This window comes from Leuresthes tenuis, unplaced genomic scaffold (genome assembly GCF_036924035.1).
Source record: "Leuresthes tenuis unplaced genomic scaffold, fLeuTen1.0.hap1 SCAF_14, whole genome shotgun sequence".
Taxonomy (NCBI): Eukaryota; Metazoa; Chordata; class Actinopteri; order Atheriniformes; family Atherinopsidae; genus Leuresthes; species Leuresthes tenuis.
In genome coordinates, this window is record NW_027325368.1 from 10,964,523 (window position 1) to 10,981,892 (window position 17,370).

The following is a 17,370-nucleotide window of genomic DNA, read 5'->3' on the forward strand; positions in this document are numbered from 1 at the left end:
ACTGAGATTAATTTCAAACGGTTTCACCATAAAAATTAGGCTTTACCTGTAGATAAAAGGCATTTTATTGTAGCCTACTTAGACAATGAACTTCTTAATCATTAAAGTGATTCCAAAATTGGGAGAACTAAAAATCCTTGTTTAAAACAGCTAATGTCCAATGGCACAAAACTGAAACCCAATTCTTAATCAAGACATCTGCTAGCAATATTTAGACAATTTTGGGGCTCCTAATTATTCCTTTGTAAACCAAACCTACAATGTACCGTGGAAAGCAGTACCGAGGATATGGTCAAAAATGTAGTTCCTCTAAAACTAAAAATGGTTCACGTTTTCCTTTTGCCACATCTATTTACTTAAATACAGTATTTCAGTAATCAGATAATAAAGAGGAACTCAAATTCAGTGTGTTTAAAAAAAAGTGCAACATTGTGCATTTTTCATTAGAAAATAGGTTTTTCATAAATTTATCAGCACATAATTAAATGCTGTTTACATTTTCTTAAAATCCTTTATTTTATCTTATTGAACAAACATAATTGATTTGTATGCTACATTGCAAGGCTGTTGTTCAGCTAAAGTTTCACCTTGAACATCTGGAGAGCTTTCGAGGCTGAAATGTGAGTCGTGAATATCAGCAGTGGCTTTAAATGCAGATATTGGTTTATACAACTGCAAATAGATAAAGCACAACATCCATCCGTCTATGATCTTCCACTTATCCGAGGTCAGGTCGTGGGGGCAACAGGTCCAGGCATCCCAGACGTGTCTCTCCCCCGCGACACTCTCCAGCTCCTCCTGGGGGATCCCAAAGCCTTCCCAGGCCAAAATGGATCAAATGTTTCAGGTCTGCCCAGGGCCTCCTTCCAGTGGGGCCTGTCTGATTGAGGCGATCAGGATGCATCCTAATCAGGTACCTCAACTACCTCAGCTGTCACCTTACGATGAGAAGCAGCGGCTTCTCCAAGCTCCCTCCAGATGGCCAAGCTCCTTACCCTATCGCTAAGGCTGAGCCCCAACATCCTCCAAAAGAAACTCATTTCAGCCGCTTTTATCCGCAAGCTCATTCATTCCGTCACTACCCAGATCTCGTGAGGGTTGGAGCAAAGATGGATCAGTAAATCAAAGGCTTCAGCTTTCAGCTCAGCTCCGTCTTCACAACAACAGACCAGCGCAGAACCCTCATTACTACTGACAAAGCCCTAATCCATCTGTCCATCTCTCACTCCAACTTGCCATATCTTGTGAACAAGATCCCAAGATACATAAACTCCTCCACTTGAGGCAGAGACTCATCCCTGACCTGGAGGGAGAAATCCAACTTCTTCTGGTTGACAGCAATGCCTTGAATTAGGAGAGGCTGAATTTCATCCCAGCTGCTCAACAGGCAGCTGTGAACTGCACCAGTTCGTGCTGAAGGTCCTGGCATAATGAAGCCAATAATACTACGTTATCTGCAAAAAGCAGAGATGATCCAGAGATCCGCCTCCTGATGTTTCGATGATGTCTTGCACATGAACACAACGAACTGGATCGTGACGAGGAGCAACCCCGTTGGAGTCAAACACACACTGTAAGCACCATCCCAACTGATATAGGTCAAGAGAATCAATAGTTAATAACCCACTTTTTTTTTTTTTTTTTAAGTATTTCACATCACGTCATTCAGGTTAAGGCAGATTCATAAAAACACATTAAGATTCCTTACAATAACATTTTACTTATATCATAGCAACATTGATTATTAGTGTTTTTAAGTGCATAATAGAGTCTGATATTTACAGAATTATATGTATTTACTTTCTTGCAAGAATTATGAGTCGGTGAACATCAGCTTTGCATGAGACTAATGAGTATGAGGTGGCAATTTGCTTGAATAATGAATCCCAAAAAAGGGACAGCTTGAATTTGGGTTTTTATATGAATTTTGCGAACCAAATTTAAGTTATTAACTGTAGGGAGGCCAGTAGATCTATTAAATTTTTCTTTCTTTTTTTTTTTTTTTGGTTTTACCTTTTAAATAGTCAGGCTTGATGTTTTCAGCCTTGATATCAAGTGAAGCTCCCTCACAACCATGTAGCTTGAAATCTACTGAACGCCTGACAGTGATTATCCACTTCTTAATGAAAGAGAATGAAGGAAAATGTAAACACACTAACACTATAAGAGCAGCCATTTCTGGTCCAAATTATAAAAACACAGACTCAAAAGATCTTGCTTTTTGCTGTAAATGTGGCCCATTTTTTAAATGTTGGTACTCGCAAATAACCTGGGAGAGATTGAGCATTCAAGAAAAAGATGTTACCCAATGTGTTTCAGTCACTTGTTGTATTCAAGACCGGACCAGCCCTGCCATACAGCAATGTAGGTCAATTTAACAGTTTTATTCTGCATACTGCTGTGGAGAACAGAGTTCCATTTTGATGGCATTTTACCAGGTAAAGCCCATGACCTCTTTTTATTATCATTTATATTTATTTAAGTGCCAGTAATGTTTCCAAGCGGCATGAAAAATGAGAAGACAAGCAAATGAACGCTCACAAATATGGAGATGCTTATCTGGGCAGTTTTTTTAAGACAAGGTGTACCAATGTGAGGCACCATGACACACAAAGAACAATTTGTGAATGAGAATACTCACACTACAGTCAGTTCTAAACTGGGTTTTCAACCTTGACTGAAATACCAGTAATGTACTGTAACTGCATGTGTTTAGAGCAGCCCAGTGCAGAACTATTTCACATATTTCAGTAATGTTCAAACATCCATTGTTTTCTCAGCTGTTTCTGAATAACCTCTCAACATTTGTTCATTTTTCTAGCGATGTAATCCAAACAGTAAACACAACAATCTGAAATGGTCCTCATCCAAGCACAGGGCCAGCTCTGTCTCTACTGTTGTTTCCTTTTTCACAATGGCACCATAATGTCTGTACAAATTAAGCACCACTGTCACATGAGAGAGAGAGCACACTGTAGTCCAGATTAAAAATTTCTGCTGTCACAACTGTCACTGAAAGCCTTCTGACATGTTTTCTTGATCACACACCTCTGTTCATTGTGGTCCTCAGTTCTTTCGGAAGGAAGTTGTAATTAATGTCATCATCATGTTCAGCTGAGGATGGCCTCTGTTTAGTTTTTTGTTGCCATTCGGGCAATGTCTTTTTTATTTCACTGACAGTCTCTGAAATCATACTGAAGAGATGTTTGCGCTTGAAGGAGGCAGCCCGAGGCCCCCGCGGGTTCGAATTGTAATCTGAGTGAGACTTCTCTTGGCTGGCGTGAGATGATTTGGATTGTGGCACTTCCACAGCCACCTACGCAGCTCTGCCTGGACCTGTGGGGAAACACGTGCAGTGAAGTGTAAAACTAGCAGAAAATACAGAGGTAATAGACAGTTGTTTAAGCAGCTGTTGGCAATGTTAGTTGACCTTAAAATTCTTCAGGCAGTGTTTCCATCAAGCTTTTCTTTTTTTTTCAATTTGCATGAAAACAGCTGGATGGAAATCTTTAAACAAATCCAAAATAAGTGGGGGTTTTTATGTCTGAGAAAACTTAGTATAGTGTCTAGAAAAGGTGTGATATAAATCACTTACTAATACGCTGAGGGCTCCAAACAGAACTCTTTCAAGAACAAATATATGTCATATTATTAGGCCAAAAGTCTCAATATCTTTCTCTGTCACCAATTTTCCCATCATGATAAGTTAATGAAAGTTTGCATTCATTCATTATCTAGATGTTTATGTATTTAGCTGACGCTTTTATCCAAAGCGACTTACACTGGTAGGCGGGTAGAGTAGGGGGCCTTGCCTAAGGACCCCTACTGGAGGTAGTAATACCTTCCATGTAGGGGATTTGAACCCAGGTCACCCACATGAAAGGTGGCAATCATAGCACTACACAATAAAATGCTGCTTGTGAATCAACCCAGTCAATGAGCCATTTCAGTTTATGTCTCTGTTCCTGCCACAGCCCGGTAATGCATTTTCTAAAAATTCGTCTTTGAATCGTTCCACCGAAGATAAAAGCTCCAAAAATAACTATCATCCGCTGGAGCGACTATGTTTGATATGTCTGCGTGTTTTTTGAGTCATAACGGCATTATTCACCTACCTCTCCATTCATGAAACAGTAAAGGAGTGCCACCACGAACCCCTGCAACACAACAGGCATCTACTTAAAAATCAAAGCATTCAAGTAAACACTGATTGTTGAGTCAGCTGTGAGATGACAGACAAATATTACTGTCTTGCTAACATGCAGCTACATAACTGCTGAGTGTCTTGTTTTGCAGAAGCGCTTTTTTGTGTGACTCTTTCCAATTCAATTATATTATCCAATTACCTAATTAAGACTTGTCGAGGGTGCACCCTCGGGGTTGCATAAACACGGATCAATCCAAGCACACAGCTCTAAGTCCATCATTTCACACCTGGCCAAAGAGTGTGTCCTTTGTGAACACTTAAGATTGGATCTTCCTCCTTCTTTACAAACAAACATGTAGAAAAAATGGGGAGTACTATGTGTGCAAAGCCACATCCGCAAGCAAATATATGAAGAAACTACACAAATGCAGCAGATATACTGGAGTGATCTCATGTGGCAATTGTATAGTCCTATTTTGTAAAACATATTTGGCTCAGACAGTTTTTCCCATGAAAGGAGGAAAGATCATTTTAAGATACCTGTTCATTTGAAATTTACTTACTTGTTTTGCCATTTTACCTCTTTAGTCTTATCATTGACAACTGTTACCAATTAGCACCTGCTATAAACACTATAAAACTTGCAGTGGTCTGCTGTTTTCAGCTCATCTATGTATTTTGTATCTGTTCCTATCAAATAAATATTTCAATAAATAAATAAGAGCACTACCACCAAAAATCGGAATCTTTCATATCATAAAGGGTCCGTGGGACCAGTGATAAAATACGCAAGCAGCACAGTGAATATCAACGTGCCCTGAGCCACTTTGAGGGACTGCATACTTGTGGTTCCACCAGTGATTCACCGCATCTGACAGAGTTTTGCATTGGGCCGGGTATCCACAGCTATTATTAGGTATTGTTTTGCATAACGCTATTGGCAAAATGTATCTATACATAAAACATACTGAAGAGCACTACTAATATGTGGCCACATGAAACCCAAACTACTATTGAATGCCTTCTGAAGCAATCTTTGACACTTGAAGTTGTCCAAATGCGACTGGATCACACATTTCTCTGTTAAATAATCATAAAGACATCAAATATTCACATGAAAATCAAAAGGTATACGATTGCTTGTCACATGGAGAGCTATAATCATTGTGATTGGCAACACCTGTGCCTCATCGTCTTTGCCAGTCAAATGCTAAAAAGAAAGGGCTTTCTTCAGATCTGTGAGTTATTCATTTCTTATAGCTTTTTATGATCACTGTTTGTGTACTGGGTGATGTTTTATACCTGAAAGGATCCCAGGCCCAGTTCGATGTACAGCCTGGCTGCTACTCCAGTGTTTTCAGGCAGAAAGGCAAATACAGTGTAGTGCATCCCAAACAGAGGAATGAGGAAAAGGGTGGATTTAGCCAGCCTCCTGAGGCAAAAGCAATCAAAGTAGGAAGAAAGAGTTGATATAAGACCAAATAATGATGTAACAGCTGTTTAAAAATTGAAATATTACATACAGTGCACTGAAGCCAAGCAGTTTCAGTACTGTTTAAGTTGCAGTACATGCAAAGTTTTAATAGCAAAACACAAAAGTAGATCATTTAAGTTTCATTGAGCCTGAATTCGCAGTGTCAAACCCTCATAACACTAACCTTTAAAACACTTCTATCATCAGGCCAATCAGAGGGAGTGTTTAAAATGCCAAAGTACAAAACCCAGATGGATTGTGCTGAAAGCCTAATCCTAGTCAGATCGTTGACGTATGAATATGTAAATGTTGCCATTTGATTTTTTGACATTTTCTTGTTTGCAACCACTTCCTGCAAGTAATATAGCTTGGAAATATCAACTTTGCCTCTGCTTCTTCAACAAGAGATAAGAATCTTCATTCATTGCTTTAATCTTTCTTTTCTTTTATGTCACTGAGATGAGAATGGCTTTATCTGCAGGCTACCAAGACTATGAAATATCAACAAGCAGCAGTTAATCTCAGCACTAACAGAGATGTCTGCCTGTAGGTTTTGTTCTGTAAAGATTAGGTCAGATTCACAGCTTCCAAGTCTCATCATTACAATACAGCTTTTGTCATCTAAGCACTCAAATGACTGATCAGAAATAACATCACAGCTTGGACTGTTTAAGGATTAAAGATGAAAACCCCATCTGGTTATTTCATGCCTATAATAGGATTGTGGTTTTCTTTTGCAACACCTGGGATTTGTGCTTTTGTGTTAGTGCCACACATTTGCCTGAATCAGATTGAAATTTGTAAGGCTAGGATGGAGCTTTTGTATGTGTGGTTTGGCTGAACAATCATGGTGAACAGCGATGGAGGACATGTCTATTTCTGGTATCAGTTGCTATTTATATTTGCTTTCCAGCCAAAATTTAAAAAGATGGCAGAACCTGTTCAGGTAAAACAGGAATTCAGGGTTCCAGCGACAGGTAGAGGTTAACAGGCAGATTCATAGTTTAAAAGAAGCATGTTAAAGTCAGTATTTTAGCCAAATATAACACAAAGCTCATCAAACCTCACACGTTAATGCTTTTGTGAAACATGCTTTGAGTGTGGTTTTTAAAAGTATCCCATTCATTAATATTTTAAGTAGAGTAAGAGTCATGACAACAGCAGTGTTAGCAGCTTTTACTCATAGAAGCTAAGGTATGAACTGAAATAAATGTAAGTTTAGCCAAATGATCTCAGTTGTTTCCTGGAAACTGACTGCAGTTTATGTGATAAAGCCTGACTCTTCCATCTAAAGGAGCTAATATAAGAAAAAGAAAGAAGAAAGAAGGAAAAAATCAGAGATATGTACCCAAATATAATTTCTTTCATAGCATTTGTTTATCATTAATTGATTTTAATTTATCTAATTTAAAAAGGGTGAATGATAATATAATTAAAAAATGTTCTGAATAAGCAGTATTCTGCTATACTTTGTGCCAACTACTAATTTTACAAATAATTATAGTTGTTAGGGTTTGTATTTGATGAGTGCACCGAGTATCCTCAGCAGTCTGTGATTGAACAAGATTGCAGTGGTTATAAAAGCTGTAAGGGGTGTGTACTAAAAGGAAACAGGACCTCAATGTCACAAACTGCACAGACTGATTGTAAATTACAACACCAGCGCAAGATGGCTCATCATTCTTTTTTAGCCTTCTGTTATCAGTATTCATATCAATTATGATGGTCCATAGAGACTGGTTTATTTCCTGTGTTATTCTTAAACCATTACTACCTCCCTTGTCCTCAACATATTCACCTGCAGTCAAGTATTCCTTATTTGTGTTTTTCTCTACAGCTGCAGAAACTTGTTTTGCAGAAACACTGTTTCACTCATTAAAAAACACTTTAAATGATCCCTTAGGGAATATGTATGCTGATAGAGATTGCTTGTTGTCTGTGATCTCTTGATCGCTATCTGAAATAGTTTTTTGTTCTGTTTGCCTGTTTCCCGTCAGCCTGGTTATGTTCCTGTATTATTTGACCTTCTGAACTGTTTCTGGATTTTGACTTTTTGTCTTCTAAAGTTGCTCCATTGACTGATTAGCCGTGTTTGACCAAAGACTTGTGAAATAGATCACGAGTCTGCACTGATCTCTACTTATAAGTCTATTCCTGCTTCCAGAGCATCACATAGACAATATGTGATGGATTATTCATCCTTCACTGCTTAAGAGAAAATCTGCATGCAGGTTAACTGGAGGTGAACTAAATTGAGCATCACTTGGGGACCATTTTGTGAGTTCAGGCTGAGCACAGGAGTCCTGCACTAGCTGATCGGTACCAACTACTTTCCCCCATCACATAATAGGTCCATTTATCCATTGTTTGATTATCTGCAGGGAAGCATTCAATCTCATTTCAGGAGAGAACTTAGTCTCTGCAGCCTGGTTCTTGTTCCACAGTTTCTTTGATCATACCATTTGATGTTAAAGTTCCACTCATCACACTAAACCACTCTAATCTTATTTGTGTCTTCAAGTTGTTGGTACCGAGACTTCACATTGATCTGTGCTTGTGTTGTTTAGGGGAACTGGTTACTTTGAGGGTCCCAAAGAGACCAAGGCCTTTTCCACAAAGCTGGACAACCTGAGTAATCTTTAGTTCCTGACTAAAATCAAATTGTTGCTTTTCTTGAATGCTTTTTTAGGCTCCAGTTGTTGTGTCAGTTAAGTTGTGACTCACATGAAATGCCCAGTGTCATTGTTCCCAGCCATGGTTGAAGATTTAAGCTTTTGAACCAAAATCCGGATGACGTTTATAAAGATGACTATGTTGATCTAGTAGAGATACAGCAAATGGACATGTAAATGACAAAGTCCCGTACACATTCATAGTTGAGGAAAAACATCAAATGTAAAATTAATTATATCTAAGCGAAAAACAGACGACAATGCTTCTTTATTAGATCAACTTTTAATTCTATTTGTGTCTAAATGACTGGAATAAAATATGTAAAAACAAATAAACTAAGAAGCTATAAGAAGTTCCCCAAATTAGCAAATCTTCAATGGAAGCTAACTTGTCTGTGTGCTTTTGTTCAGGCATGTTGTGCATAAAGTTGCAGAATATGTCATCATAAAAGTTCTATTTGGCTTCCCCTTACTGAAATTATACAGGTAATGCTAAATCTGACACAGACAAACCTCAACAGGCGTACAAAAGGTAAAGGGACAAAAGGTCAGTGGATCACGTTAAGGCTGCTTCAAAGTGCCTCACTCACCAGTAGTGAGACTGTTATTGGTCCTTTAATGATCCACCAGATACCAACATTGTCTGTGTCATCCCAGCAACTGCAATGAAAGACAAATTAAATTCAGCTAATCATGGCACAAGCTGCTTTACCACATGTAAAATGCCGTAATATGATAAAATGCATCATACCCTCTGTCATCATAGAAGAATCTGGTTAGAACCCAAAGTATGAGAACCATTGATGGCAGCCCTATAATGAAAAAGCCAAGATCAATTATCCATGCTCAGCTAATCTGTTAAGCCAAATTAAGCTAAAGAACAATTTAGACCCAACTCACATGTTTGCTGCTTTTTATTGCTGGAAATGTTTGTAGGCATATAAGACACCGTGTTTACTCTGTGTATCATATTTAATTTGTATCCCACTTGCATCTCTATGCCAAAACTAGCAGGAGGAACAAGCTGACAAACAATATGAAAGCAGGAAACATGAGAGTGCAGAATAGTAAAGCTGTAAAAAAAAAAATAAAAAAAAAAAGCACAATATCTACACACAAACACACTTTTGAATGACAGTTAGGCTGTAAAAACAGATGCTCGGGACAAGGCATTTTGCCCATATTCAGCAGAAATTACTGCATAGCTTGTTTTTTGTATGTTACAAAGGTTTTGAACTGAAGAATATGATAATTAAAGCCACTCCTTTTTAACTTCTATATTGATATATTTTGATATTCCCAATACAATTGCCATATACAAGTATCTAAATATCACATCTGTTAAAGCTAAAACAAATCTGAATTCAATAAGATGATTATCATTCAACCAAAGGATAAAGTATGTGCTAATTTAGCTAATTCAGCTAAAAGTTCAATATCTTGGGTGCAGAGACTACCCTAACAGTAACATGTCCAAGATGACATCATCTGTTGTTAACAAGCACTGTAATCCCTCCTTTTTTCCTGTTACTCTTTCTGCAGTATCTGTGTGCAGATCATCTGAGAGCCATGTAGAAAGGCGGTGGAGCCTGAAATATCCTCTGTCAGCCATGTCTCAGTGAAACACAGAATGCTACAGTCCTGATATTTTCACTGTGTCCCTGTGAGCTCATCCATCTTATCTGCCTGGGATCTCAAATTCTCCATGACCAACAAGGGAGGAAATGTTTTCATTTCCCTCCTCCTTGTACCACATATCTGACATCTGAGACAACGCTTGAACTAGTCTAGATTTGGGGTCTTTCTCCAGGCATCAGCTGGACTTTGAAAAACTCAGTCAGCTTCTCCCATATGCATACAATTTTCCCGTTGGCATGGATATACATCACAGCAGATTAAAAAAACTGCCATTATAACAAGCAAAAATCACGGTGGCAGCACAGCATCCAACCCAGCATTGGAAAAATCTGTGTTTTCACAGAGGAAAAAACCTCATTAAAAAATCTCACAAAGATGCAACAGGCTGCCACCACTGTGTGGTCATAAGGAAAAATAGATAAATGAAAATGAAGATAAAAGTGAATGTATGACAGAGCTGCAATGAGGTTGACAAGTATTCTCCCGAGTGGGAGTGCGTAACATCCCCATTTCTCTGTCAGATCCACCACTTGCTCAGCACTTCTGTTGTCAAAAGAAAATACTGACGGCCAAAATGCTAAAGTGGAAGCCTTTAAACGTATGTCAACAAAAAAATGGTTGACATCTAGATCCAATTATTTAACATAGTCTGCGTCTATATCAGATGTATTGCCTGCACAAAATGAAAATTGAATTTACTTGATCTGGTATTGTCATTTATTGACTCAAAGTTAGATATGTATTCAAGCAAAAGGTTAGTGGTTATCAGTATTCATTTATAGAGGGGTGCAAATATAATGAATATGAGCTTGAAAAGTGCAATACCGACCGATGCATCACTCTTGGAGGTATTTTCTCATGTCATATTGAATAAATGGAAATTTTGAGCTAATTATGGCACAGGAGGAAATTTTGGGAGAAGATAAACTTATCCCCTCTTGTGGCTTTAACAACTACTGTGCTGAAGATGCTTAACAAACCTCCTGAGGTGGGAAGATTGTGTCAACCTGCATGCTCAAAACCCTGCTATTCTTTAATTAGACTGATACAAGTCATGCTCATATATCCCTGAGGGTCAGAACATATGGAAAGAGAATAATCCATCCTGCTGCCATACTTCACATTCTGCCACAGGTTCCATGTGATTCCTTATCAGAAAGACTCCTGCCGCAGTGTTTGAGCACAGCACTGGCTGAGCATTACATGGACTTATGGCTTCGTACAGTATATTGACTGAACTACATAAAGCCCAGCGTGACCGCCAAACACTTTGCCTTTAAGTTTCAAGAACTCCTCAATGGGGAAAAAGAAAGAAAAAAAAGGCTTCTGCTTCCACAACAGAATAACAAGCACTGCTGTTTCTCACCCTCACTTCTGTACTAATCAAAGACAGTGGGTGTTTGCTCGGCTTAGTGTGGCCGAATTGTGCAGTAAGGTATTGTTGGCTGAACAAATGAGATGGATGGGAGTTAAAGAACTTCATTAAAACACTCGAGTGTACAGGTTTAAACAGAAAACACACAGTGAAAACAAAAAAGACAACGGTATGGGAATAGGAAAACATTGGCAATCTGTGGTTTGAGGAAGCTCAAAGAAACAAAGGTAGAATGAAAAAACAAAAGGAGAGCCAAGGAAAGAGTAGCAAATACTGCTGCAGTCAGAGCAGAGACATAGCTGCTGTGTAAATATCCTGTTACCAGCTTTTTGAAGCCTGGATTATTGTCTGGGAATAATTTCCAACCCAAATTTTAGATTACTGTGTAATAACAGAAGCTAGAAGAATTACAGCACCAACTTACATTCTAATTCAGTGTGGTAAACACAAACAGGACTGCCTTTGATTTGTTAATTTGTTGCACACTATCATCTCTTGATCTTGTCATTTATCAAGATGAGAATGCTGTCATTTTGGAAGCAGATAACTTGATTCTCAAGATGTTGAATGAAAGCAAGAGGGAATTCCAAGCCTTCTGTCCCATTCAGAGCAGTTAATGCTAGAAGAGGACAGAAACTTAATACATTAGACCTGTTATATACATACTACATTGCAAATGCGACCATCAGTCTGCCTGTTATGGGATTGCCAACCACAAAACAACAATTCAGCCATCCTTACTCACCCCAGCCAATCAGGATGTACCACCAGAAGTATTTCCTCTGTGAGACAAATGTGAGGGCCAGCAGGGTCTGCAGGTACATGCCTTCCACCAGCAGCCAGAAGTAATTGGCCAGGATGCTGAACTGGAAGAAAGCCACAGCTGACTTGCACGCTGTCTGGAGACAACACAACAACACACAGTTACAAGCAATCATATTTGTCACAGTATTTAGACAATGTACAGATGAAAGTAGTTTTAAGATGTCCATAACATTAGCTCTGAATAATAGAGACAGTATTAATGATATAACCTAATAATACGTCAGATTTGTTATATTCTCTGTTATTGTGTGATGGCAGCTATAGTAGACTTGCTGCTTAAAAACATTTGGGAAGAAAAATCTGCAAAATTGTGTAATTCATCCAGAAAAAAAGAAAATAATATATTTTTAATCTTATTCTAAATGTTCTCTCTTTGTTCTGTTTCCACCCCTTACTCCTGTTTGTAACAAGTCATGACTCAGCTGGTTTAATTACTCTCCGTTCCCACGGCCAGACCTTCTTAATTGTGTGTGTTTATCTTTCCAGCCAATTGTTTCTTGTGCATTTCTAGTCATATATGATTTCTGCCTGTTCCTGGTTTTTGCTCTTGCCTAATTCTCCTCACTTTGTTATTTTTCCTTTCATCTCATATCTAACGTTTTGGCCTGTTTTTGGATTCTGCCCTTTTTGCCTATATTATCCTGACAGGTGTACTCCCTTGTCTGATTACCTGTGTGTGACCCCCCCTGCCTTGTTGAATAAACCTAGCAGACTGGATTATTACTTAAAATTTGTAATGACCTTTGCATCTAGTTTCCTAGTCTCTGCCCATTATAAAGTCTCTGAGGCATTTTATTCTCATTGAGGGGTTTCTCTGGTGTGTTCTGTGTTTCCCTGTGCACTCCGGTTTTGGGTAGAGAAATATTTAAAGAAATATTCTACAACTTAAAAGTTGTTCTAAACACTTTATTTGTTTCTCTTATAGTTACAGTATAGTTCCATAAAAAAGTAAGATTATAAACCTTCAGTTACTGTGATTACTGACTTTGCCTTAACGTTCACTTGTGTTTTGAAAATTATGACAAGCTTGATGCAACCTGAAGTAGAAGCAAATATCGCACCAGATCTGAAAGACGGACAAGTGTAGATGGTGCATGTGATCCTAATGGGTTACCAAAAAAATAGACAGAGAGAGAGACAAGGTGGCGGAGTAACAAGAATATGAGATAGGAAATGAATTCCCAGGAGCACTAAAACTATTTCTGAAGGCAAACTTGTTGTCTGTTTACATTAGAGTGAGCTGAAGAAAATGAAAATCAACCCCTGCTGTTAATTTGTGAACAGCACACTGTGTGAATATTGCAATAGCTCCTGGATTATAGCTAATCAGTTGAGAGTCTGCATAAGTTTAAAGTATATCTACATATTCTTTACTCAGCATTGCATGTAACCACTTCCATCCCCTAAGATGAACCTCATTAAATAATGAAAGCTGGCAGGCAGCCATTGCGGTATAAACAGCTGGAGGAGCACCAAAGAAGACAAAGACATATTTTGTGACTGCTCTGATCCACTCTAAAAAAAATGCCACTGATGTCCAATGCCCCCTTCACATTGTTAAAAATACTGCTCAGACCACAGTGGACAGCTCCTCAAAGAATTAGCACCAACCTAACATGATGTTTTAAGCCTGTTGAGAAAGAATCATCTATATTCGGCTCATCCTAATGATGTTCCCTCAAACACAATAGTGTGATTCTCACAGCCATCAGTTAGAATACAGATAATATCCTAAGTGTGCAGGTGAGTCCTCAACTTGGTCACATAGAAGTCAGTGTGTCTGTACTAAAGGAAAGCCTGTGATGAAGACAACGATCTACATCCTGGAAATTAAACTATGTAACTGATATTGTTCATGCTGACAGCCTATCAGTGCCTCGGACACTAATAGGCTGTCAGAGATTTTCAATGAGACTCAACAGTCATGGAACAAAGAAAAATCAAGGTTTGATGGAATTGCAAACCAATTTATTAAGTGATTAAATAATCTTGTTTATCTGTATTTCAGAACCAGTTTCCCATTTTTTATGTAACTGTCATTATTTTAGACTGAAAAGCAAAATCCTGAATTATGTTGGATAAATGTAGTTTAGAGTATAGGGGCTTTAAAATAAAAATAAATGTTTTTAAAAAAGTTAAGAAATATACAACAAAACAACAAGGAAAAGAAATGGTTCTATTAAAAAAAAAAACTTTACTTTTTACTACAAATTAGTGCTGTATCATACAATATGTTCTTATAGAAAGACACATTATTATATTTTCCCTTCATTTTACAAGTGTGTTCAAACTAATTGATAGACTTTAAAGGTTCATTAGTGTTGTCCTCTAATGAGAGGATTTTGCCATTTGTCAGTATTCAACGTGTCTTTCCCTCTTTCCTGTTCCTTTCCATTGTTAACTCAATCACACAGCAGATATGGGAATCTGCATTAAGATGGAAACAGCACTAATTAATTAGCATCCTCACCGTAGACATGGAGCAGTGATCCAGGGTCTCATCAGCGAACAGCACTGTGTCTTTAATGAACACAGCGCTGGCTCTCAGGACGAAGGAGGAGAACAAGTTGATGTGAATGTAATTTCTGGTGCAGTGGAACTTCCTGGGATATAAAACACAGGGTCGTACACCAAACAGTTTCTTGTACTTGGCATGCATATTAATATTTTAAAGAGCAGTGAGAGCAAGAAGGTAAACAACTGCATGAATTTGCATGATTCATAAGCTTCTGTTCTATAAAGACTCTATGGGGCATGTGAATATGTGACTATTCATGTTAAAACTGGAAGATGCTGCTTTAACGAGACAAATTTTGAGTAAGTGACTATCCCATCCTGGTCCTCTTTTACCTCTTCTGTCAATGTGCATCTATGTCAGTGTGTGTTGTCGTGGACTTACCTGAAGGCTGCAAACACCACAATGGCCGTAATAAGGGAGATGAGCGAAGTTGCATAGCCTACAGTGTAAACCTGCCTGAAAGTGTAGAGGTAACTTGTCTGGAGACAGAAAGTTGAAAAGAGGCAGAGGCAAAAGTTCAATGCAGTTACATCAAATGCTCGTTACTCTTCTGTAATTTGTTTTACTTAAAATGATGTTTTTAATTAAAAAAAATGTAACTGTAACCTCCCATGATTTATTTACATTTATTTTTGGAACAAAAGCATTGTCCTTGCAGTACACCTTTAAGTAACTCTGACCTAAAAAGGGAGCACTGAGGGAGGAAGTGAAGACAATGTAGTTAGGTTTAACTGACTGGGAAGATTACAACAAACCTCAGATTCAGGCTCACTGTCATCACTGAAGACACAGGCTTCCTCATAGGGTGGGTACATCTCTGACCAACCATTGACAGTGCAGTTCCTGTACACATACCCTGACAGGGGAGCAGACAAAAAAAGAACATGTCAGTGTTGAAGTTATTTAATTATAGCAAACTTTACTTTAAATCCCCAAAGAGGCTCTGTGAACCTGTTCACCAGTTACAGTTGCCTTAGAATTTAGAAATGATCTGAATTTCTGGCATGATCAATCATAAAATGTGGTCAGATCTTCATGTATATCATTAATATAGACTAATACGTACTCAAAAAGTTGTATTTTTCATGCCTTCACTGAACACACGCAGTAATCATTCACACTGCAGGGTGAACAAAGTAACTGAAGGTAGCACTGCAGGTGGTGGATGCATGTAAAGTGTTGAAATAACATGTCAGTGTCAGTAAATTATGTGTCAGCACTGCTTAATGCGGTGTTGAAAAGGTCAGCGTTATTCCATTGCCTCAGTAAGATTGGAACTCTTTTTTAATGGCATGTGAAACTAAGCAGTGACTAACTCCATCAAGCATTCCTCCTTAGAAAAATGAGAAACATCCAGTAATGAGAAGAAATCTTGGGACTATTCAGTCAATCAAATAATTGGGCTGAACAGCATCTCCACAGGTGAGACATGCCTCAGTATCCCATTGGGGTAAGGCCAAGACTCTGACTTGGCCATTTTAAAAACATCCATTTTCCTATTTTTTCAAAAAGTTGTGTTGTTGATTTATCTGTGTGCTTTGGATCATTCGCTTGGTGTCTACTGAAGCTTCAGAGCAGGCCCTCGGGTACCACAGTAGCCCCATACCATGATTTTTCCTTCATATTGATTCACAGTTAGGATTACTTTTTGGCATTGGTGTGCAGTTCCCTTATTAACCTCAAATAGTAGTTTTGAATCGAAAGAAATGGTCCACAAGGGTTGATAATGTTTTATGTTATCATAACTGAAAATGTATTTCAATCCACAATAAGTGAGCTGATGAACATTAAATTCAGTGTCACTCTCTACCTACCTTTGTTCCACTTTACATTATAGCTCAGTTATAAAATTGTAATTATCGGGTCATAATGTGATCTGATAATAAAGATGTAATGAATTAATTACCAAAGTAATAACACCAACATCAGTAGAAGTAGAAACACCAACAGATAGATCTAAGAGGTTCAGAAACAAGAGATTATACAAATCTCTGGTTACTAGGAGACAGAAATTGTCATTCTTCATTTCTTTTTCTTATGCACATGTATTGGCACATCTGCTTTTTCTTTTTTTTTCAAAAAAAGTCCAAAACTTTTTTAAACCTTGTTCAGTCTTCACCAGCTCATGAAAGAAATACACCATTCAACATCTAATGTTTTATGCTGAACAGATAAGGTAAAATCAGGAATCCTTAGCCCAAATTTACATGTGCTAACTGCTGTACCCAGCTGTGAAAAGTCATAATTTCCATGCACTGTGAACAGAAACACCTTTGGATCGCTGCACTGACATTTCTGCTAATGGACCATTTCGCTCCATTAGCTCTGTCAGTCAGAGAGCTGATGCTTTCATGTCTGTTCAAGTCCAGCGATTCCAACATCCATTTGAAAACATCAGGTGTCATGGGAAGTTTTTCTGCTATATCTCTCCCTACAACGCTGTTGGATTGGTTATCAACATGTGTATTTTGAAGATTGCAAGCACAAGCTGGACTGTTGGGTATTTGTTAGAACCAAAACAAAGAAAAATGCATGGCAGGTGGGATTTTTCTCCAACGGAAACCAAACAGATTCCAGATAGTGAAAACGAAACCTTTGTTTGTTTGGATGATCTGCAAAATGAACCAGAATTTCCATCACATTAAAGGTGGAAAGAACTGACGATTCTTACCTTAACTGCCCTAATGATCCTATAATAGTGACAGTACAGAGGAGCACAGA

The 17,370-nt window shown here is 38.2% G+C and overlaps 2 protein-coding genes across 2 annotated transcripts in view; both read right to left on the minus strand.

The window, feature by feature from the left end:
- The window catches only part of LOC140268337 (E3 ubiquitin/ISG15 ligase TRIM25-like), a 142,925-nt gene that overhangs the window by 89,499 nt on the left and 36,056 nt on the right, over window positions 1–17,370 (minus strand). The gene's annotated exons all lie outside the window — the stretch shown is intronic.
- The window catches only part of LOC140268881 (vasoactive intestinal polypeptide receptor 1-like), a 28,604-nt gene continuing 13,548 nt past the window's right edge, over window positions 2,315–17,370 (minus strand). Inside the window, exons 4-13 of the mRNA XM_072363876.1 lie at window positions 15,405–15,505; window positions 15,031–15,128; window positions 14,602–14,734; window positions 12,052–12,205; window positions 9,045–9,105; window positions 8,884–8,953; window positions 8,346–8,440; window positions 5,450–5,579; window positions 4,116–4,157; window positions 2,315–3,336 (exon numbers count right to left, since the gene is read on the minus strand). Coding sequence (XP_072219977.1) covers window positions 3,190–3,336; window positions 4,116–4,157; window positions 5,450–5,579; window positions 8,346–8,440; window positions 8,884–8,953; window positions 9,045–9,105; window positions 12,052–12,205; window positions 14,602–14,734; window positions 15,031–15,128; window positions 15,405–15,505 — 1,031 coding nt within the window. The 3' untranslated portion in view covers window positions 2,315–3,189. The remainder of the gene's footprint in view (window positions 3,337–4,115; window positions 4,158–5,449; window positions 5,580–8,345; window positions 8,441–8,883; window positions 8,954–9,044; window positions 9,106–12,051; window positions 12,206–14,601; window positions 14,735–15,030; window positions 15,129–15,404; window positions 15,506–17,370) is intronic.